Source organism: Emys orbicularis, chromosome 9 (genome assembly GCF_028017835.1).
Source record: "Emys orbicularis isolate rEmyOrb1 chromosome 9, rEmyOrb1.hap1, whole genome shotgun sequence".
Classification (NCBI taxonomy): Eukaryota; Metazoa; Chordata; order Testudines; family Emydidae; genus Emys; species Emys orbicularis.
This window is the reverse complement of record NC_088691.1, coordinates 46,939,022-46,961,878: the sequence shown is the minus strand read 5'-3', so window position 1 is coordinate 46,961,878 and position 22,857 is coordinate 46,939,022. Positions and strand designations below refer to the sequence as shown.

The 22,857-nt window shown below is 49.1% G+C and overlaps 1 protein-coding gene across 1 annotated transcript in view; it reads right to left on the bottom strand.

The window, feature by feature from the left end:
• Nucleotides 1-22,857, bottom strand: part of F8 (coagulation factor VIII) — an 83,907-nt gene that overhangs the window by 41,175 nt on the left and 19,875 nt on the right. Inside the window, exons 8-13 of the mRNA XM_065410755.1 lie at nucleotides 21,664-21,931; nucleotides 18,972-19,146; nucleotides 17,611-17,704; nucleotides 14,361-14,572; nucleotides 11,481-11,631; nucleotides 6,400-6,609 (exon numbers count right to left, since the gene is read on the bottom strand). Coding sequence (XP_065266827.1) covers nucleotides 6,400-6,609; nucleotides 11,481-11,631; nucleotides 14,361-14,572; nucleotides 17,611-17,704; nucleotides 18,972-19,146; nucleotides 21,664-21,931 — 1,110 coding nt within the window. The remainder of the gene's footprint in view (nucleotides 1-6,399; nucleotides 6,610-11,480; nucleotides 11,632-14,360; nucleotides 14,573-17,610; nucleotides 17,705-18,971; nucleotides 19,147-21,663; nucleotides 21,932-22,857) is intronic.

The window sequence follows — 22,857 nt, the reverse complement described above, 5'->3', positions numbered from 1 at the left end:
TACACCCTTGCATAGTCCCAGGGAAGTCAATGAGGCTGTGCACAGACAGAGCTCCTCCCTCGTGGATCAAGGCCTGAGTCATTTGCCTCTGTGTTGTTCAGATGGCCAACAAGGAGGCCAGTGCTGATGGTAGCTTTTTATTGCCACTAGGAATGGGACTCGAGCCATCTGGGCACTTCACATAAGACATGAGATCACCATTAGATGGTAACAGCATTTACCTTGTCAAACCAGTCCCCTTGAGGCAGAAGGCTCTGCGTCCCATCACCCATCCCACATGGGATTCTGTAGGAGTGGAACAGTCTAGTTTTGCAACTCAAGGAGTAGTGATGGCAAGTTAAGGAAGGGTGCTTGTTGCATTCCATAAGGGGGGAATCCGAGTGGCCAAAAGAGTGGTTGTGGCTTTTCTAAAGTCTTTTGGGAATGACCAATCAGCTTCTGCCCCGGCACCTGAATAAAGTACTCTGGGAATTACTCTCAAAGTTCCTTGCTCAAACAAAAAAGTTTAACTATTTTTTAAATTTAGAGTTTTTATAGGGGTAACGTCACAATAACATTACATCTCTCAGCATTCTTCACATCATTCGTTAGTGGCCAAAACAGGCACAAAATGTGACTGTTGTATTTCTCAGCTCTGCTCTGTTGTTTCTCTGGAACACGTAACACCCAAGAAAGATTTCAGAGACTGGAAATTAGGTGCTTCTCTGAAGCTATAATCTGCAAGGTTTGACAATGGGTAGCACACACAATACCGAATATGATTTTTCTTCATCTATACACTGGGCACCAGGTCATGGTCAGCATCAGGCCAGCAAGGCTGATTCTTCACAACTGTGTTCAAACATGGTAAACTTCTGTAAGGTAGCCACACCGTAAGAGTTTGTTCTGATGATAGGAGTACTTGTGGCACCTTAGAGACTAACACATTTATTTGAGCATAAGCTTTCATGGGCTACAGCCCACTTTATCAGATGCATAGAATGGAACATATAGTAAGAAGAGTTTTTTTTTCTCCTGCTGATAATAGCTCATCTTAATTAATTAGCCTCTTAGGCCTGGACTACACTAGGCGTTTATGTCGAATTTAGCGCCGTTACATCGAATTAACCCTGCACCCGTCCACACCACGAAGCTATTTAGTTCGACATAGAGGTCTCTTAAATTCGACTTCTGTACTCCTCCCCAACGAGGGGAGTAGCGCTAAATTCGACATGGCCATGTCGAATTAGGCTAGGTGTGGATGGAAATCGACGCTAATAGCTCCGGGAGCTATCCCACAGTGCACCACTCTGTTGACGCTCTGGACAGCAGTCCGAGCTCGGATGCTCTGACCAGCCACACAGGAAAAGCCCCGGGAAAATTTGAATTCCTTTTCCTGTCTGGGCAGTTTGAATCTCATTTCCTGTTTGGACATCATGGCTAGCTCAGCAGCACTGGCAACGATGCAGAGCTCTCCAGCAGAGATGGCCGTGCAATCTCAGAATAGAAAGAGGGCCCCAGCATGGACTGATCAGGAAGTCTTGGATCTGATCGCTGTGTGGGGCGATGAGTCCGTGCTTTCCGAGCTGCGCTCCAAAAGACGGAATGCAAAGATCTACGAGAAGATCTCTAAAGCCATGTTAGAGAGAGGATACAGCCGGGATGCAACGCAGTGCCGCGTGAAAATCAAGGAGCTGAGACAAGGCTACCAGAAGACCAAAGTGGCAAACGGACGCTCCGGATCCCAGCCACAGACATCCCGTTTCTACGAGGCACTGCATTCCATCCTAGGTGCGGCCGCCACCACTACCCCACCACTGACCGTGGACTCTGAGGATGGGATATTGTCAACGGCCGGTTCCTCGGACATGTTAGCGGACGGGGAAGATGAGGAAGGAGATGAGGAGGACGAGGCAGTCGACAGCGCTTACAACGCTGATTTCCCCGACAGCCAGGATCTCTTCATCACCCTTACAGAGATCCCCTACCAACCGTCCCCAGCCGTTAACCCGGACACAGAATCAGGGGAAGGATCATCCAGTAAGTGTTTTAAACATCTAAACATTTATTTTTAACAGAACAGGAATATTAACAATAATAACAATGGGTTTCTCATGATTAGTGTGCCCTAGGCGCTTAACGTTTCAGTCCTGGGCAGTGCAACTATTGAAAAAAAATCTAACAATGTCCGGTTTTGCATGATTGTTCTGCCCAAGCCGCTCTACTGTTTAGTCCCTGCCAGTGCAGCTACAGTAAAATGCGGTCTATATGTCCGGGGATAGAGCTGAAATCCTCAATGGACATCTCCACGAAGCTCTCCTGGAGGTAATTGGAAAGCCTTTGCATCAGGTTCCTGGGGAGAGCGGCCTTATTGGGTCCTCTGTAATAGCAGACATTTCCGCGCCAGGAGACAAGCAAGTACTCCGGGATCATTGCCCTGCAGAGCATGGCGGCATACAGCCCTGGTCTTTGCAGGCTTTCCCGAAGCATTCTTTGTTTTTCCGTGTCTGAGATCCTCATCAGGGTAATGTCGCTCATGGTGACCTGCTTTGAATTAGGTAGGGGAATGTTAGTATTGGGACTGCTTGCCCGTTCCTTTACAGAACTGTAACCGGCGGTTTACAGCCACGCGGTGGAGGCGGGAGAGGGGCAGCATACAGGGATCTTTCCCTGGGACAGCCGCGAGGGGGTGGGACAGGGGCAGAGCTCATGCTTGCCGGATTGCTGGCAGCAGGGACTGGCATTGCTTTCAATGTGAAAGGAGGCCAGTGCAACTATTAAAGTTTTAAGCAGCCACAAGTCTACGGCTTACCATGTCGGCCTGCTACACAAATTCCGCTGTCCTGCCCCGCTTCTCTGATCTGCACTGCAAGACCCCAGGCACTGAATGCGAAGGCCGAAAATTCGACCTTGTCCTGAGTGCGCATGTGATAGGTGCTGTGCATGGTCTTCTTTACAGAGAAAGACTATGTTCTTTGTTCACAACGAAATTTATCTTTCTGAGGAATTCGCTCCCTTTTTCCCATTCCCACAGCTGCGACTGTCTCCCAACCCAGCCTGGCATCACACTCCCAGAGTCTAGCGCAGATTAGGCGTAGGAAGAAGAGGACACGGGAGGACATGTTCTCGGAACTTATGGGCTGCTCCCGAGCCCAGGCAGCACAGCAGACCCAGTGGAGGGAGAACTTGTCCCAAATGCACCGTTCACACATGGAACGGGAGGAGAGGTGGCGGCAGGAAGACCAGCAGGCGACTCAAACGCTGCTTGGACTAATGAGGGAGCAAACGGACACGCTCCGGCGCCTTGTGGATGTTCTGCAGGACCGGAGGCAGGAGGACAGAGCCCCGCTGCAGTCTATCTGTAACCGCCCTCCCCCGCCACCAAGTCCCATACCCCCCTCACCCAAAGTCCAAAGAAGGAGGGGCGGCAGAGTCCGTGAAAACTCTCACTCCACCCCTGCAGACTGCTCTACTACTAGAAGGCTCTCATTCCCCAAAATTTGACAAGTCCTTTCCTTCCTGCCTCACCCAAGCCCCCGTCCAAGTTTCACCCCCCAGTTTCATGTGTAGTTGCTAATAAAAAATACTTTTCTGTTAATTACTGTTTCCATCATGTTCTTTAGAGGAGAGTCTGTCTGAAGGGGGGGAAGGGGGTTGGTAATTGGACAGAACAGTCACCTTTACCAGGGTACAGAGGCGGGGGCAGGTTCAGCAGCAGGGCACACACACATTGCAGTCACTAGTTACCCTGGTCATTCTGGGAGGTGGTTTTAGTGTTCTGTGGGGGATGGGGGGTGCTCTGTGACTTTGTGGCGGGGGAGGGCAGTTACAGATCTTATGCAGCGGTCCTTATCCTGGATCACAGAGCCACGCAGCAGGGGATCTGTAACCGTCCTCCCCCTGCCACAAAGTCACATAGCCCCCTCACACACAGAGTCCCGAACAGGAGGGGTGGCAGGGTCCGTTGAAACCACCAGTCCACCACTGCGGAGCCTGTCATTCCTGGAGTTTGGAAGCGTCATTTGCATCACTACACTACACCCGCTCCCCACCACAGTCTGCGTCCCAGGTTCAACACTTTCCCACGAAAACAGTAATAAAGAAATGGTGTTCATTAACAAAATTCAAGAGATTTTATTTTTAAACGTGTGTTGGAAGGGGGGGAACGGGGTATGTAACTGGAGAGGATACTGAACATTTAGTGGGTAAAGAAACGGGGGCAGGTTCAGCTTCTCTGTACACAAACTGAAAAGTCACTGGTTACCCTGCTCACTCAGGAACCTAGCTTTCAAAGCCTCCCGGATGCACAGCGCGTCCCACTGGGCTCTTCTAATCGCCTGGCTGTCTGGCTGGGCGTAATCAGAAGCCAGGCTACTTGCCTCAACCTCCCACCCCACCATAAAGGTCTCCCCCTTGCTCTCACAGAGATTGTGGAGCACACAGCAAGCTGCAATAACAATGGGGATATTGGTTTCGCTGAGATCACAGCGAGTCAGTAAGCTTCTCCATCTCCCCTTGAGACGGCCAAAAGCACACTCCACCACCATTCTGCACTTGCTCAGCCGGTAGTTGAAGAGTTCTTTTTCAGTGTCCAGGGCGCCAGTATAGGGCTTCATGAGCCAGGGCATTAGCGGGTAGGCTGGGTCCCCGAGGATGACTATAGGCATCTCCACATCCCCAAGAGTTATTTTGTGGTCCTGGAAGTAAATACCTTCCTGCAGCCGTCTAAACAGACCTGAGTTCCTGAAAACACGAACGTCATGAACCTTGCCCGGCCATCCGACGTTGATGTTTGTAAAACGTCCCCTATGGTCCACCAGTGCTTGCAGCACCATTGAAAAGTAGCCCTTTCGGTTGATGTACTGGCTGGCCTGGTGGTCCGGTCCCAGGATAGGGATGTGAGTTCCATCTATAGCCCCACCGCAGTTTGGGAATCCCATCGCGGCGAAGCCATCTATGATGGCCTGCGCGTTTCTCAGGGTCACTACCTTTGAGAGCAGTACCTCAACGATTGCGTTGGCTACTTGCATCACAACAACCCCCATGGTAGATTTGCCCACGCTAAAGTGGTTCGCGACTGACCGGTAGCTGTCTGGCGTTGCAAGCTTCCAGAGGGCTATGGCCACTCGCTTCTGGACAGTGAGGGCTGCTCGCATCCGGGTGTCATTGCGCTTCAGGGCAGGGGACAGCAACTCACAAAGTTCAAGGAAAGTCCCCTTCCGCATGCGAAAGTTTCGCAGCCACTGGGATTCATCCCAGACCTGCAGCACTATGCGGTCCCACCAGTCCGTGCTTGTTTCCCGGGCCCAGAATCGCCGTTCCACAACATCCACATGACCCACTGCCACCGTGATGTCCTCGGCACTGGGTCCCGTGCTTTCTGACAGGTCTGTGCTACTCTCAGACTTCAGGCCCTCACCGCGGTGCCGTAGCCTCGTCGCCTGATTTATCTGCATCTGCCTCTGGGAAAGGTGGATGATAAGCTGCGAGGCGTTGACAACGGCCACAACTGCAGCGATGGTCGCAGCGGGCTCCATGCTCGCAGTGCTGTGGCGTCCGCGCTGTCACTGACCAGAAAAGTGCGCGAACTGATTTCCCGCCGGCGCTTTCAGGGAGGGAGGGCGGGAGTGACGGTTGGATGACGACAGTTACCCAAAACCACCCTCGACACATTTTTTTCCCCAGAAGGCATTGGGGGCTCGACCCAGAATTCCAATGGGCAGCGGGGACTGCGGGAACTGTGGGATAGCTGCCCACAGTGCACCGCTTCCAATGTCGACGCTTGCCCCGTTAGTGTGGACTCACAAAGTCGAATTACTGTCCTTAGTGTGGACACACACGTTCGACTTTGCAATATCGATTCCACATATTCGATTTAAGTAAAATCGAACTACTCTCGTAGTGTAGACATACCCTTAGAGTTAGTATGGCAACTTCCACCTTCCATGTTCTCTGTATGCATATATATCTTCATACTATATGTTCCATTCTATGCATCTGATGAAGTGGGCTGTAGACCACCAAAGCTTATGCTCAAATAAATTTGTTAGTCTCTAAGGTGCCACAAGTACTCCTGTTCTTTTTGCGGATACAGACTAACACGGCTGCTACTCTGAAACCTGTTCTGATGATGTAACTTGATAGCTAGCTGAGGAGCTCTGTTGTAGGGGGGGGGTGGGGAGGGGAGGGAGAAGGGCGGAACCAGATGCACCTGGAATTACCATTTACGTGCTCATGCAGTTTCAGTTGAGTTCTGATTAATCTATCTCTTTCTCTTAATAAAGCTGGTTATTTTTCTAGATGATCCCTACAGTTCATGCACGTAAAATGCTCCTGATGGAACATGCTGACCTGTCTCTGTTAACATATACTGCACAGCAGCTGGGCACAGTAATTTATAAAACAACTAAAGTTATTAACCTGGCTTTTCCATGCTCATGAAGACGGTTTCTCCAGAAAGTGGAAAGAGGGTGAGCGTGTCCTTAAAGACCATGTTGTGTTTGAAGGTGTTTCCAGAGAAGAAAACAGACAGGAAGTCTGTCTGGGCACCGACACTTAAGACATACCAGTACACTACTTGATGCAGGCAAAGTTTCAGGTGCAGGTTGTCAAAGACGTAGCCATTAATACCTGGAAGAGGCATAGAGTGTGAGAAGTTTTATCAGTGCTTTGGTCTCACATGGCGGCTAACCTTTTATATTTTAGCTGGGTGTGACAATACAGTTAAGACTTCAGTTCATTCCCTGACAACAAGCAGCTGTTGATCACATTCCCCCTCCAGAAGGAGCCCAGATCAGGACAGTCATGACCAGCTTACACTCAAGAAAGAACCCAAGATCAGGTCATTCATTGCTAGCTAATATCAGCTAACACTGATCTACCATAATTGTGCTGAGCCAATAAGTAAGATAGGTCCTTATGTATTGTGACAAAGTTCCTCCTCTATCTTGGTGGGTCCTGCGCTTATTGGCGGATTTTCTTGCCTCAGAGATTCACCATGTGGGTTGGGGAAGAGCCCAGAGACCTTCCGCTCTGGGAGAACCCACAGCCCAGGTCAATTGGGAGGTTTGGGGGGAACCCGGGCCTGCCCTCTACTCCGGATTCCAGCCCAGGGCCCTGTGGACTGCAGCTGTCTATAGTGCCTCCTGTAACAGCTGCATGACAGCTACAACTCCCTGGGCTACTTCCCCATGGCCTCCTCCAAACACCTTCCTTATTCTCACCACAGGACCTTCCTCCTGGAGTCTGATAACGCTTGTGCTCCTCAGTCCTCCAGCAGCACACCCTCTCACTCTCAGCTCCTTGCGCCTCTTGCTCCCAGCTCCTCACACTTCCACCACAAACTGAAGTGAGCTCCTTTTTAAAACCCAGGTGCCCTGATTAGCCTGCCTTAATTGATTCTAGCAGCTTCTTCTTAATTGGCTCCAGGTGTCCTAATTAGCCTGCTTGCCTTAACTGGTTCTAGCAGGTTCCTGATTACTCTAGTGCAGCCCCTGCTCTGGTCACTCAGGGAACAGAAAACTACTCATCCAGTGACCAGTATATTTGCCCTCTACCAGACTCCTGTACCCCACTGGTCTGGGTCTGTCACATATCCCTCCCCCCTGCTCAACGCCAAGGGGTTGGGCAGCTTGGGACGCCAGACAGTGCACACGTGACAAGCCATCGGCGTTGCCATGACGGCTCCCTGCTCTGTGTTGCACACGGAACTGGAAAGGTTGGAGGGATAAGAACCATCTGGTCACCCTTGTGTTCTTCTCCTTGTTCCGCTGCATCCATTGAAGAGGGGCATGGTCGGTCACGAGGACAAATCTGCGCCCGAGCAGGTAGTAGCGCAATGTTTCCATGGCCCATTTTACAGCGAGGCATTCTCTCTCCACCACTGCATATTTTTGTTCCCTTGGAAGGAGTTTCCGACTGAGGTATAGAATTGGGTGTTCCTCCTCCCCGACCATCTGTGATAGAATGGCTCCCAACCCTACTTCCGATGCATCCATCTGCAGGATAAACTCCTTGGTGAAATCAGGGGCTATCAGTACGGGGTTATTGCAGAGGGCAGTCCATAGGTCTGTGAATGCTTCCTCTGCTGCGTCAGACCATCTCACCAGATCAGGTCCACGGGCTTTCACTAGGTCTGTCAGGGGGCTTGCCCTTGTGGCAAAGTGGGGGATAAATCATTGGTAATACCCCACCACACCTAGGAACGCCCGGACTTGTTTCTTGCGACTTGGTCGGGGCCAATTTTGGATGGCCTCTAACTTGCACACTTGGGGTTTTACCAGACCTTTTCCCACAATGTAGCCAAAATATTTGGCCTCTGTAAACCCTACAGCGCACTTGGCAGGGTTTGCTGTAAGGCCAGCTTGCCTGAAGGTATCGAGGACTGCCTCCACCTTCTCCAGGTGGGTTTCCCAGTCTGGGGTATGAATGACCACATCGTCCAAGTAGGCAGCAGCATAACTGTTATGCGGGCATAATAGCTTGTCCATGAGGCGCTGGAAGGTAAGCTACCCTATGTAGTCCAAAAGGGAGGACAGTATATTGAAAAAGACCCTCTGGTGTAGAGAACGCAGACTTTTTCTTTGCGTCTTCTGCAAGGGGAATCTGCCAGTACCCCTTTGTCAAGTCTAGGGTAGTTAAGTACCGGGCATTACCCAGACGGTCCACTAGCTCATCTATGCGAGGTATGGGGTACGCGTCGAACTGGGATACTTCGTTTAGTCGCCGGAAGTCGTTGCAAAATCTTGTGGTGCCATCAGGTTTGGGCACCAGCACGATTGGGCTGGACCACTGACTGTGGGATTCTTCGATGATCCCCAACTCCAGCATTTTTTTTACTTCTGCTTTTATTTCCTCCCTTTTTGCCGCTGGCACCCGATAAGGCCTCATTGTTACTCTGGCCCCAGGGTCCGTGACGATGTGGTGATATGTCTCGGTTGTTCGACCCGGTTTTGTCGAGAACACATCTTGGTTCCGGAAGATCATCTCAGACACCTCATTCTTCTGGTCTGGTGTTAAATCGGGAGACACTCTCACCTGTTTGGAAGGCTTGTTTTCCTGGGTTAGGTCTTTTTGGACCGTTGTGCATGCCTCTTGTGCATGCCAGGATTTCAGAAGGTTAACGTGATAAATCTGTTCTTGTTTTCTGCATCCTGGCTGCCGCACCTTGTAGGTTACTTCCCCCACGGGTTCAACCACCTCATAGGGCCCGTGCCATTGGGCCAGAAGCTTGCTTTCTGCCGTGGGTACCAACACCATAACCCGATCCCCTGGTTGGAACTGTCGCACTTTTGCCTGGCGATTGTAATGGGTTCGCTGGGCCTCCTGTGCCTTCTCCAAATGTTCCCGTACAATAGGGGTAACCCGGGCTATCCGGTCTCGCATCTGCATTACATGCTCTATTATATTTCTCCCCTCATTGGGTTCCTCTACCCAGATCTCTTTGGCGATATCTAGTATGCCACGGGGGTGATGCCCGTATAATAACTCGAAGGGGGAAAACCCAGTTGAGGCCTGTGGTACCTCCCGGATAGCGAACATAAGGTAGGGTAGTAGGGTGTCCCAATCCTTCCCGTCCCGACTTACCACCTTCCTTATCATAGCCTTGAGGGTTCGGTTAAACCTTTCTACCAACCCATCAGTCTGTGGATGGTAGACCGAAGTTCTCAGGGTATGTATATGGAGCAGCGTACAGAGGTTCTTCATTAGCTTCAACATAAATGGGGTTCCTTGGTCGGTTAATATCTCCTTCGGTAGCCCCATTCGGGCAAAGATCCCCACCAGCTCTTTGGCTATAGTTTTAGAGGCCGTGTTCCGCAGGGGGACGGCTTCTGGGTAGCGAGCAGCATAGTCCAAAACAACAAGTATATATTGGTGGCCCCGAGCCGTCTTCTCCAGGGATCCCACTAGGTCCATGGCTATTCGCTCGAAGGGGACCTCTATGATGGGAAGGGGTACTAAAGGTGCCCTCAAGTGGGGATGGGGACTGTGCAGCTGACACTCCGGGCAGGAGGCACAGTACCTCCGCACTTCTTCATGTACTCCGGGCCAGAAGAACCGTCATAGGACTCGTGCCAGGGTCTTCTCTACCCCCAAATGCCCCCCAAAAAGATGACTATGAGCAAGACTTAATACAGCGTTCTGGTGTTTTTGAGGTACTAGGATCTGCTGTACCTTCTGCCCCTGTACTGGTGCAATCTGGTATAAGAGATCCTTCTTTATTATGAAGTAGGGTCCTGGTCCCTGGGTTTTTCCTTCCACGGGGACCCCATCTATTTCAGTCACCTCTTTCCTAATGTTGTCATACCTTGGGTCTTCTGCCTGGTCCCGTCCAAAATTTCCTCTCCCGGGGCTAATCTGCCCAAGATCTAGAGGCCCAGTCTCTGTTGCCTCTACTGGTTCATCCTCCCGTGTCATTTTCTGCAGCGAATGGCTGGCCCGTATGAGCCGCGTCCCATCATGGCCGCGATTCAGCTCTGTAAGGGACTTTACCTGGTTTACCAGTTCCCGCAACATAGCTCGGTCTTGAGCAGCCTGGTCCATCAGCAGGCGATTAGTCTCTTGCTGCAGCCGCACTGCCTCCTGTTGGGCGGCTGCCTGGACACGGGTAGCCTCCTGCTGGGCCGCCATAGCTTGTATCAGTGCCCGCACTACATCATCCATTGTGGTGGAAAAAAAATAAACCCTCTCCCTTTTTTTTTTGTTTTTTGTTTAAATCACCCTCCTTCTTCCGCCGCGCTGTACACCCCAAGATCCCACCGCTGACACCAGTGTGACAAAGTTCCTCCTCTATCTTGGTGGGTCCTGCGCTTATTGGCGGATTTTCTTGCCTCAGAGATTCACCATGTGGGTTGGGGAAGAGCCCAGAGACCTTCCCCTCTGGGAGAACCCACAGTCCAGGTCAATTGGGAGGTTTGGGGGGAACCCGGGCCCGCCCTCTACTCCGGGTTCCAGCCCAGGGCCCTGTGGACTGCAGCTGTCTATAGTGCCTCCTGTAACAGCTGCATGACAGCTACAACTCCCTGGGCTACTTCCCCATGGCCTCCTCCAAACACCTTCCTTATTCTCACCACAGGACCGTCCTCCTGGTGTCTGATAACGCTTGTGTTCTTCAGTCCTCCAGCAGCACACCCTCTCACTCTCAGCTCCTTGCGCCTCTTGCTCCCAGCTCCTCACACTCGCACCACAAACTGAAGTGAGCTCCTTTTTAAAACCCAGGTGCCCTGATAAGCCTGCCTTAATTGATTCTAGCAGCTTCTTCTTAATTGGCTCCAGGTGTCCTAATTAGCCTGCCTGCCTTAACTGGTTCTAGCAGGTTCCTGATTACTCTAGTGCAGCCCCTGCTCTGGTCACTCAGGGAACAAAAAACTACTCATCCAGTGACCAGTATATTTGCCCTCTACCAGACTCCTGTACCCCACTGGTCTGGGTCTGTCACAGTATGAATAATCCTGGTTTTTTCTTCAGTCCTCCACTTACAGCTCACACCCTGGGATACTCACTGTGGATAACATTTGAGGCATAGAATTCAGGATCCTGGGGGTTCACAGTAGCTGCATCTGTGCAGAACCTCTGTATATTTTCTGCCAGGTACCAGCTGTGGTTTTCATCAAAGACCGAAAACAACACAAACCTAGTCTCATCCGACATCATCTGGGAATCACAGAGGAAGGGGGTTATTCATAATCTGGGATGGCTCTGGCCTGGATGTAAACTGACACTCAGAGGTCACAGTGTGCCTGCCAACTATCACCCAAGACTGGGCAGGATGTTGGTACTGCACCCAGGCCCACCAGGTGGCAGCCTTAGCTGCTGTGCCCAGCAATGCATTTAATCCCTGCCTTGAACAACAGCCTGATTGCTAAAGGCCTATGGGCCCCTGACTGGATGGACAGGAGCACTCTCCCTGGGTACCTGGACTATAGAAAGGCCCCAACAGGAAGAGGAAGCTGTCTGAGCAACAGACCATTGTCTGCTGGTTGCTGCCTCTCCCAACCCTGCCTTGTTGCCTCGCCTGACCTCGCCTCCCCAACCCACTGACCCAGCCCCTGGGCTTGGATCTTTTGCCTACTGACCCGCAGAGAGCTCTGACGATTGTCCTGGCTGCTTCTGATGCAGACTGACCTGCTGCTACCCCACCACTGTGCGCACATTTGATTCCTGCTCTGGCCTGCCCCCCCGCCGCTTCAGCCAGTGGGCACGACAACGCTCTCAGCCAGCTAGTGGAGTCCTGTGGCTGCACATCCTGTGTGTGCATGTATCCGGCATATGGCTGCTGCTAAACTCCAACCTAGAGCCTCACGGTATGTAGGCAGCAGCTATATTAGGTGAGTTCAGAGATGGTAGATTCCAGAGTGAGCTGCAGCAGCCAGGCTGAGCACATCTGAGCATGAAGCTGCTCTGTGTTCATGTTACAACCAGGGTTGGGAGAAGCTCTTTGCAGAAAGCACAACTCATGCCTCAACCCAAAGAGAAGCACTGGAAATGTGCCGTGAAAGCTTGTTCTTGCAAGTCTCCTTGCCCAGGAGTGCGCTCTGGAGGAGCAGACACGTGCTAGATGCTCATCCAAAGCAAACGTCTGAACCTTTGGGGCCAAATTCTACCTTCACTGACACTAACACAACCCTGGCAGTAGCCAAAAGCCCAGTCACTGACCATACGTATTGGGGATTTAAGAAAATGTCAATAGATTTTGTTGTCAGAGCTCATTAATTTTAACTCCCAGTGTCTTAAGAGGACATTGAAGGGATCAGCACTCTGTAGGATTGGGCCCTTGCTCAGGGCCACAGAGACAGGACTAGAACAAAAACAAATACTCTGTCTTATGAACAGGGTGTGTGATACTCTGGGGAGATGGGACCAGCCCCACCTGTGCGATAAGGGATTTGCCTCATCAAAGGGTTGAAAGAGCTCAGTCTGGGATGTGCAGCCATGAGCCAGGGTTTGCAGAAAGCCGGGTTCTCCAAGGGCACCAGCTTGGGGCTGAGTGCCCTGTGTTGGAGCAGGGAAGACACCAAGGTAACCCAGAAAGGGGCTGGGACCAGGACGCAAATGATGGGCTAAAAAGACACCCATGGAGGGCAGAAGAACCTTTTTGTTTCTTGGGACTTTTAGCTGGATTGTTGTTACCCCGGAAGGGGTCATGTTCATTGTGACGCTGCTGGAGGGCTAAGCCACATCTCCAGCATTGACCTGTGTTGGAGAGCTGAGGAGATCTACCTCAGGGAAGGAAACTGAGGCAGGGAGTGCTGGCAGTGCTATGCTTGGGCAAAAAGGAGTGCTATGGGGTGGCCATGCCTTATGACACACTCCCTCGCTCTTAATGTTGCTGCTACACTACTATGTACCTGGTGCCATGGATATGTTAGTGACCTATGCACTTATGAGGCTGTTTCCTCTCAGGCAGTGCAGCCTAGTGAATAGAGCACTAGACTGCAATTTAGGAGATCTGGGTTCTATTCCCAGCTTTGCCACTGGCCTACTGGGTGACCTTGGGCAAGTCACTTCCCCTCCCCATGCCTCAGTTTCCTCATCTGTGCAATGGGGATAATGATCCTGACTCCTTTGTAAAGTGCTTTGAGATCTACGGATGAAAAGAGCTAGGGATTATTATTATTCCAGAATCACTGAGATCTTTCAGTGGCAGGAGAGCATAGGTGTGAGTTACAATGTGAATCATTTCATATAACCCAACTGCTGTGTTTCTGTAACATCAGCTCTGATCTCAGATCCTTAGTAATGTAAGTTACCCATCATATGGATATATGACCAGGCACTTGTCAGCAGAACCAGCTGTCCAGAGCAGGTAACCATATGTCTGCACTGAAATCAAGGCAAGACACAGGTTTTGTCAGTTCTGATTAATATTGGTGTCATGGAAAGTAAAGACTAAATTCTGCAGCCCTTTAGCCAAACAAACCTCCCATGTAAGCCAATGGGAGATTTGCCTACATAAGGGCTTTGGGATCTGTCCCTAAGGATGAAAAATTAGCAAGCAATGATGCATTATCACAATGGGAAAATTCAAATGGGGGGAGGGATAGCTCAGTGGTTTGAGCATTGGCCTGCTAAACCCAGGGTTGTGAGTTCAATCCTTGAGGGGGCCACTTAGGAATCTGGGGCAAAAATCAGTACTTGGTCCTGCTAGTGAAGGCAGGGGGCTGGACTCGATGACCTTTCAAGGTCCCTTCCAGTTCTAGGAGATAGGATATCTCCATTAATTTATTTTTAAATGTTGGGAAGCTGCGGTGCAGTGTCACTATGTTGCACCGCAATGGCTTTGTCCTGCAGCTCCAACAGGAAAGGAATGGGACTCCAGCACACTTTGGCCACACCTCCACCTCCGCCATGGCAGGTGGTTATGCTGAAAGGGAAGAGCTCACCTGATTCCCTCTCTGATCCATCGATTCTTTAGAGCAGATCAAGAGGGGGCCGATTAGCCCCGAGGCCGTGTCTCGGACTGGGTTGATGGAGCTGTAGTAGAAATGGGTCAGGCAGCGAGGATCTGAGCCAGCCGGCCCATCCTCAGTCGTCACTTTCCAGCTGTACTTGAATGACTGGCCAGGCTCAATAGGTATATCCTTCACATCTTTATCTGGTAACAGACAACCCCCAACAGCAATTCATTAGGTTTGGGTATTCGGTGGAGGGGGTAATTCTACTTATAAAATGGGCTGGAGGAAGGAAGGGATTGAATGGGACAAGTAGGAATCAAGATCATACAAGCATCCTGTAGAAGCAGCAGAAGGTCCAGAACAAGCATCCAGGTCCAGAAGCAACAGTGTTTAGATTCCAGGATTGAGGCTTCTCTTGTGGGGACTGCTGGCCCAACCCCAATCAGAGCTCCTGAAATCTCATGAGAAAGCCTGATCCCACAACACTTCCAGCCCAAGGCCATGAGCCAACAAAGCAATCCTCTGCAGGAAGGGCACTGGGCCTTAAACATGTGCTTAAAGTTCAGCACACACTTAGGTGCTTTCCTGAATCAGGACCACATTTGCAAACCCAAGCGGCCTGTACAGTATGAAGGGAAGGTTTGAAGACTTCTCTGGAGGTGCTAGTATTTGCCTGAGCCAAACAGAGCCAGGGATGGAAGGGAAGGTTTGTGCCTAATTTTGAAACCACTTATGAATATCATGGGCTGAGTTTGATCTGAACTCAAATTTATCTGGGTTGTGTCATGCTGAGTGATTATAGGTGAAATGGCAAGGGAATAGATAAGGTGAAGAGTGATGCAGAGAAGGGCAGAATGACAGACAAATACAGAATAACTGAGAAAAGAAGGTTGGTTAGAAGACAGAAAACGCTAACATCAAATAAATACAGTGATGATACCTGCTCAAGGCAATTGCTTATGCCCAATATGCTTCTGAAGGGGGCTCATCCATCCCTAATGCCGAGCCCAAGTTGCTAGAAAAACTTGGATTTAATTGATCACCCTTAAATTATGGTACAATAATTGTTAGGCAGAGATCCCACAAAGATGGGTGAGTGTTCTGCCCAATTTATAGCTGGGGAAATGGAGTCACCAAGCATGGAGGTGACTTGCCCACAGTCATGTAGTGAGTCAGTGGCTGAGCCAGGAACAGAACCTAGCTGTCCTGGAGGAAAGCACTAGCTTAAATTAAATCATAGGGGGGCAAAAAAAGAGGGGGTTGCAAATCTGAGCTAGTTTTATGAAACCTGAAACCACTGGTTCCTCTCCTTTTCTTGGAGGTTCCCATGCCTGCTAGTAGCAGCAGCAGAGGAGCTTGTTCATGCACTGCGATTGTTGTCCTAGATAGTTTTAATCCTTCAGAAAGAAAGAGGAGGGAGACAGAAGCTGCATGATGCCCACCCAGGAATCAGGATGGCTCCTAAGTAACAGTGTCTTCCAAAGATTCCCACCAGGTGGCAGCCCAGCAGTGGTTGGAAGGCCAGATGGTAACCTAGCAACTGCACACAGGAAAACAAGAAGCAGTACCAGGAGGATAAGTTGAACCAGAGGGAAACCCCAAACTAAAGCAGAGCAGGAGAGTGCTTATGTGCCCAGCTCACCCATCCTGGCAGCATCAAAATGGAGGATTCTTGCCCAGGGAGTAGTTCACTAATGCCACAAAGGGCCCGATTCTGCCACCCTCACCCTAGTTTTATACCAGTGTTACTCTGCTGACTTCCATTAAATTACTCCTGATTTACACTGGTATAAATGAGGTAAGATTCCAGTCCACTGAGCAGCACCTGACTGCGAAGCAGTCCTGTTGATTTCGGTACTGGTCACTGGGAAGGTGGCATAACTGGGTGGTTGTATTAAGTAAAATGGCAGAAAGAGGACTAGTGATTATCATTGTCCCCAATCAGGTGGTCCAGCAGCTAGGGCACTAGCCGAGGGCTTGGGAGACCTGGGTTCAATTTTGCCACAGATTTCCTGTGTGACCTGGGGCAAGTTGCTCAGTGCCTCAGTTTCCCATGAGTACAATGCGGATAATAGCAGGGCCCTGCCTCACACAGCTGTGTGCGGCTAAATATATTAAAAACTGTGAAATGCTCTGAGATCTACTGCTGAAAAGAGCTAGGTATTGATTATATAATAAAAATATTGCATTATCCTACAGCAATGGCTCAAAACACTGCAGCTGACAGCCATGTCACTACCACACTACACCACTGCTAATAAAGCAGTGTTTTATGTTAAGGAATTTTGTGATAAATGCCAATTGATCATTCAAAACACTTTTAGAACCATGCAAGTTTATTTAGTTGACTTTGCTTTAAGCTACCATTTAAAACCCATTTTATAGCTGTGTGGTTCCAGGAAGGTTTTTGGAAGGGCTGGTCAGTGTGAAATGCCCAGGGAATGAGGAGAAAGTGAAATATACAAGACATATGCTGATCACTGTGCATGGGATGGGAAGGAATTTCCCCAGTGCACGTGTACGGCATCGCTCACTGGAAGGTGCATTATGGCAGTGGGTATTTCCTTCCTACAAAGCATTGCTGGCCACAGCCAAAGGAGGATACTGACTTGGATGATCTGATATGCTAAAGAAATCCTGTGTAAAGACAAGAATGTCTGAGGCTCGGTGATTCCTCCATTACTGATGAAGAGCAGCAGAGGAATCAGTTCCTGTTGTCTGGAAGCATCATGAGGGAACATGCGACCATAGAGTGACCCTCATTGCAGAACCTCTGCAGGGGCAAGGAAACCCCAAGAGGTTCCCTTTGTGCAACCTCCTCTGAATTCTGCCATTGTGAGGCGGGGTTGGCCTCTCAGTGGAAGCAGCAGGAGATCTGGACTCCAGAACATGCAGATCTTCTCAGATCTTGGGGGCCCTAGAGAGGCCAGAGCTATCTGCATGAGGGAGGCCTCCACACTGCCTCCTGGACCTCTGTGGCTGACCCTCAGTTCCCTGATCAACAGGACCTCTCCTGTCAGCCCCTTTCCCAAAACCTCCCTCAAAGAGAAGGTTCCACAGCGCAGAGGGGTCTCTCATCAAGAGTTAATACAGTCTCAGGGGACCTCAGTACCCAAGTACTTTGAATAGGTAAAACAACCCATTTACTGCGGGCTTCACCAAACTCTCCTGTTCTGAGGTATGTGATCTTTGCCCACAGCTCTGCTAAATTCCAGTGACCTTCCTCAGCCAATCTCACCTTCAGAAGACTTCACTGGGTGATAGGAACTTATGCTGGTGAGCCCATGAGGGTAGATGTTGTAAGGCCGACTTGCTAGATTCTTGAACACAATCTGAAATGACAACAAACAACAATAACACTTAGCCCTCTATAGCCCTGTGTCTTCAAAGCTTTCCTTATGGTCATTCATCTTCAGCAGTGTCTCCATGTTGTCTGGATTGGTCTTAGGCACACTTTGCCTTACTATTGCAGGGGGCCTCGGGCACTGGTGCACCTCAGTCCCTCCTGTTCTCGGTCTGTGGCACATAACAGTCTAGTCTCCTGTGGGCTGTGATACTTTGGTCTCATTTCAGTTGTCGGGTTTAGTGTGGGGGTGCTGGTGGCCTGTGACGGCTAAAGGTCAGACTAGATTATCCAGTGGGTTTCTTCTGGTCTTAAACTCTATGACCCTGACTTTCTTTGAGGTCCCAGTTTCAGTCAGTCCGTGGAAGAGCATGGAAATGGCAGAATTATTAGAGGGTAGGAAAATATTATTTAGACCCATTTTACAGATGGGAAAAGTGAGGCCCAGAGTGGCTGAGACTGATTTTTTAAAACATGGGTGCCCATAATTGGATACTGAATCCATAAGAGACTTGAGTAAGTGGCCTGATTCACAGAGGTGCTGAGCACCCACAACTGCCATCTGCCTCAAATGCAATCGTGGGTGTGTGGCGTTTCTGAACATCTGCCCAGTCAAATAAATATGGAGATAAGTGCCATCCCAGTTTGAAGTCTTTGGCCTCAGTTCCTTGCCGTCAGCTACACAGCAAATCAAAGAGACTACAACTAGAATCCGCTGAATCATAACCTGTTCTCACCAGAAGCCCACTCTGCCTCTTGGTAATGATAAACAAGTCAAGCAGCCGGTTAATAAAAGAGTACAGTGAGATAGGCTGTGCGTATAAAGCAGCCTCCCCCAGGTACTGTACATCCTAAATTACCCGTGCAATCAACACATAGTTGGAGAAGACTCAAGGAAGGAAGTGGACAGATATGTCTCGGAAGAATGTGTTGGAAGGCACGTACTGTACCATGTATGGGTTAGTATGATTACTAAGCACAGCTGATTGCATTAAAGACAAGTCAAGAGCGTTGGGCCAAATCCATCCCACGTGAATTTCCACTGAAGTCAATGAGGCTTTTACCTCTAGATTTCAATAGCAACTGAAAGAAGGTCCTCCTCTCTGGTGGACACTAGCTACTACAAGGGACTCAGTAAAGAATTTGTGTCAGACCATAGGCATGAATAGGGAACCAAGAAGAAGAACAGTAATGAATCTTCAGAGTTTACCTTTCCCATCCCTCTTGCCAGAAAGCCGTCTCTCTCTTTCTCTTACCATAAATTGATCCCCAACTTCTCCTTTAAGGACAGGTCCCAGAATTCCTGTGTCACGTTGATCTGATACCTTGCGCTTCTTAAAGGTCCCATCCTCATATTCCACAAACATCACCTTCTTATACTTTGAACCAATTCGCTGAGGACCAGCTTCCAGAAACTGACTTGTGTAACTTCTACAGGGGAGAGAGGGAAAGGAGAAATGAGTGAGCCCAGGCGGAGGGCACAGGAGCTGTTTTTTTACTATTATCACCATCATTATTATTAATAATAACAGTATAATAATAAATTTGTTATTGTGGTAGAGCGCACAGGCCCCAATCATGGATCAGGGCCACATTGTGCTAGGCACCGTACAGAAACAGAATGAAAAGGAAGTCCCTGCCCTGAAAAACAATGCAACAAAATACAACTTTTCCACAACCCTAAGATTGGATTCAAATGCAGGCTATCACTTCTATAAGGGAGGAAGCCTACACCAGATGCAGTTGTAGGATACTGTTGACCAATATACACTGGGCTAATAATCTTACTAACTGAAAATCTTACTAACAAACCAGAAGCAGGCAAAAAATCCAATCGTCCCTGTAAAAAGGAAAAATATCAAAACCATGATCATAGTATACCCAAAGTATAAAATGGTACTAGCAGTTCCCGTTATTTGGAGTTTAGAGAAGAAGTAATGAACTGCATAGATAAAAAGATAAAAGGCTGTAAAGCTGCTTGTTAAGAACGATCTCGCATTATCAATATGCATTATTCACACCACATGTATTAATATGCATTAAGCACATAATATCAATATAACATTATGTTGTATATATATATTTCTAGCAGTTATATGGCCTAAATTGGCCTATGTCTTTCTATAATCCTGTTCACTTACGCTAAGTATCCCAGAACAGTTTGCAAAGCTGAAGTCAGCTTTGGAGTTAGAAAACAGGAAACTTGTCAAAGGCAAAATCCATTAATGTTCTGCCCTAGTACAGATACTTTCTCAGATAAGTATCTGAAGTGCTAGTAAAGAAGGTACAGAAAAATGGGGAATGGGGACAAATTGATGTTTGGGTTTTAGTGAAGTGTGAAGGGGTTTGTAACCTCTAAAATCATCCTATAAATACTACCAGCTGAAATGTGTAGCTCTGGGAGCATACCTTCTTTGTAAGGTGAATTTAACAACAATACGGCATCCCAGAAACTGGTATTGTATTGAACCATTTTTCCGGTATTGGCTTTTAGCAATAAACCTGGCTGATATTGGTTACCGGGCTCCTGAGTCTCTTTCATAACAGACCCAAGTGTGGTCACACTATTGACTACACAATTTAATAACAAGAGGTTAGTTATCGGTGTCCTGACCTGGCAGCAACTGGTTGCTGTAGCAGAGCAGTGAGCCTGGCACTTGCCCGCATGTGCTGAGGTCACTGCCAGAGGTGCCGAAATCACATGGCTGAGTAAACTCCTTGTTTGGCCAAGGCAGCGTCCTCTTACTACCCTGATCTGGAAGGACCCCCTCTATTAGCGCTTTCAGCCCTCGGCTTCCCTGCAGACAAGAGGCCCAGTCAGTGCTAACTGGGATAGTGAGTTTTGAGAGGTTGATACTTGTCCTTTGGGGGTTGGGCTGAGACTCTCCATGGGAAAGCAGAACCCTGTGACCCTGCTTAATACCCAAGCAAGCCTGCGTGAGTAGAGCGAGTGGGATGACTGGTGACAACTGTCACTACCAGGCAGTGCTGAGTAAGACACTGCTATGATAGAATTCTCAGATTACTGCTACCCAGAAGGAAGTGGAGCATCATTAGGGGCTAATCTTGTCTTGTATCTGGTACAGATCCATCCTCTCAGGACAATGCAATCACATCTCTCAGCTGCAAAAATATAGGGCCAAAGGAATCCCTGGTGTATCTCCATTGAAACCAGCAAAGCGGTAGCACCCGAGAAAGTGGCCCACCATGGCACCCTCACAGGTTAAGAGGGCAAGGTGGGCTGGGTATTTCAGCACCAACTACAGAACCCTCTGTTCAGAGGACTAGTACCACACAGCTCCCTCCAGAACTCTACCTGTGCTACTGGTAAGTGGCTTGTGGAAAGTTAGTGACTACTGGTACAGTAGATCAAACAATTCCCTTTCTCCCAGGAGCTGACTGTTATTTCCACAATTTTCCCAGCCTCTGGCAAGGGACCAAACAGAACCTCATGCTCCGGTACTGCGCGTGCTGCCTCGGGCTATATTAGATTGCTCACCCAGCCTTTATTCTGGGGTAGTCCTTTTTGCCATGCTGATGGTATTGTCTAATCTAATACACCCTCAGATAGGATTCTTAATGACAACAGTTCCCTTTAGATCAGGTTCCATGGGCAGAAAGTAAACCACATTATGGCTTTGGTGACTTATATGGCTCAGCCTACCATTTGCCAGCAGCAAGGAATATGGCTTAAATATAAGGGCCAAACTCAGCTCTCACTCCCCTGAGGTTGTGCAGTATACTTGAGAGAAGAACTTAGCCCACTCTCTTCTTGTCCTGAGCCTAACTCCTCAATGTAAGGAGGAAGAAGTAAGCTGCTAATGGAAAGGGTCTGGTTGAGGCTTCATGGTGATTTGAGGAAGAGAAAGAAAACTCAGAGGGGGAAAAGGGAACAGCTGGCCAAGCCTGTACTCACCCCATGCCCTGGCCGTGCTAACATGCTCTCACCTGTCCAGATAAGTGGGTATTATTGGGGCATAGTCCCAATCCACCTCCTCAGCTGCAATGTAATGAGTCCAGGTCACAGGCTCCTGCTTGGCAAAAGCGCGTGCGCCAATCGAGGGGGAAGAGTCACTCTCATCAAATACAATCACTGTGTTGTCCAGATCATAGTTGTCATCATAATAGTCTTCATCTGGTGTATCTATGGCCAGCCTCATCTTCATCTTGGGCTCTTCCAGGCAGACTTCCACACTGATGTATGCTTCCATGCCAGCTGGATTCAAATGGGCCAGGCAGAAACATCAATGTCTGTCTGTCTGTCTCACTCACTCACAGCTCTGGATATTGTTTCACTAGTATCCCATTTACCTGCCTCTACATCAGATGGACATACAGCTATCTAGCCATATTGTATCTGTCTTGGTAAGTAGGTTGAGGTGGAGAGACAGATGAGGAGAGTGATTAGGAGAGGAATTAGATAGGTTAGTAGAGGAGGGCAGGGATTTATATGTACGTATCCATAGATGACTTAAGACAAATGTACAGCCAACAGACTCCAGTGCAGCCAGATGGGAGAGGCATTACAGCCACTACCTCTGCAAAGACAGAATTAATTATACCAATGATCATTTAAGGAGCTCTATAACACAAACTCTACATTGAGGCCTGGGTTAGCTTCCAATTAATTGCTGCAGCCTTCTGGAGAAATTTGTGGTGTTCTTTTTGCTTCTTGAAATAACACAGGAAAAAACAAATCTGGGAAAGATTCTGGACCAAATTCAGAGATGATGCTAAATAATTCCAAGTGGGCCTCTGTAATTCTCCTCCCTCTTACACCTGTATTATACTGGTATAATACCACTGGCATTCATGGAATTACTCCTGATTTATCCAGTGTAAGGGAGAGGAGACTGCTTTAACTTTACAGCCTGTTAGACTTTCTAAGATGTGCTTATTTCCTGACTCACACATCCACTCATCAATTTGTAACCAACAGCAGAAGTTCTGAGTTTCCCCCAGGCCTAAAGGAGTCCAAGATGGCAAATCTCACAAGTTTAATGGCTGGAAGAGAGGACAGTAGCAAGAAAAGTAGTAGGCAGGGGTAAGAAGGTGCAGAGGCACCGACTTCCTGAGTTCCCAGGGGGTGCTCAACCCTGCTCCTGCTCCGCTCCTGCTCCACTCCACTCCATTCCAGGCCCA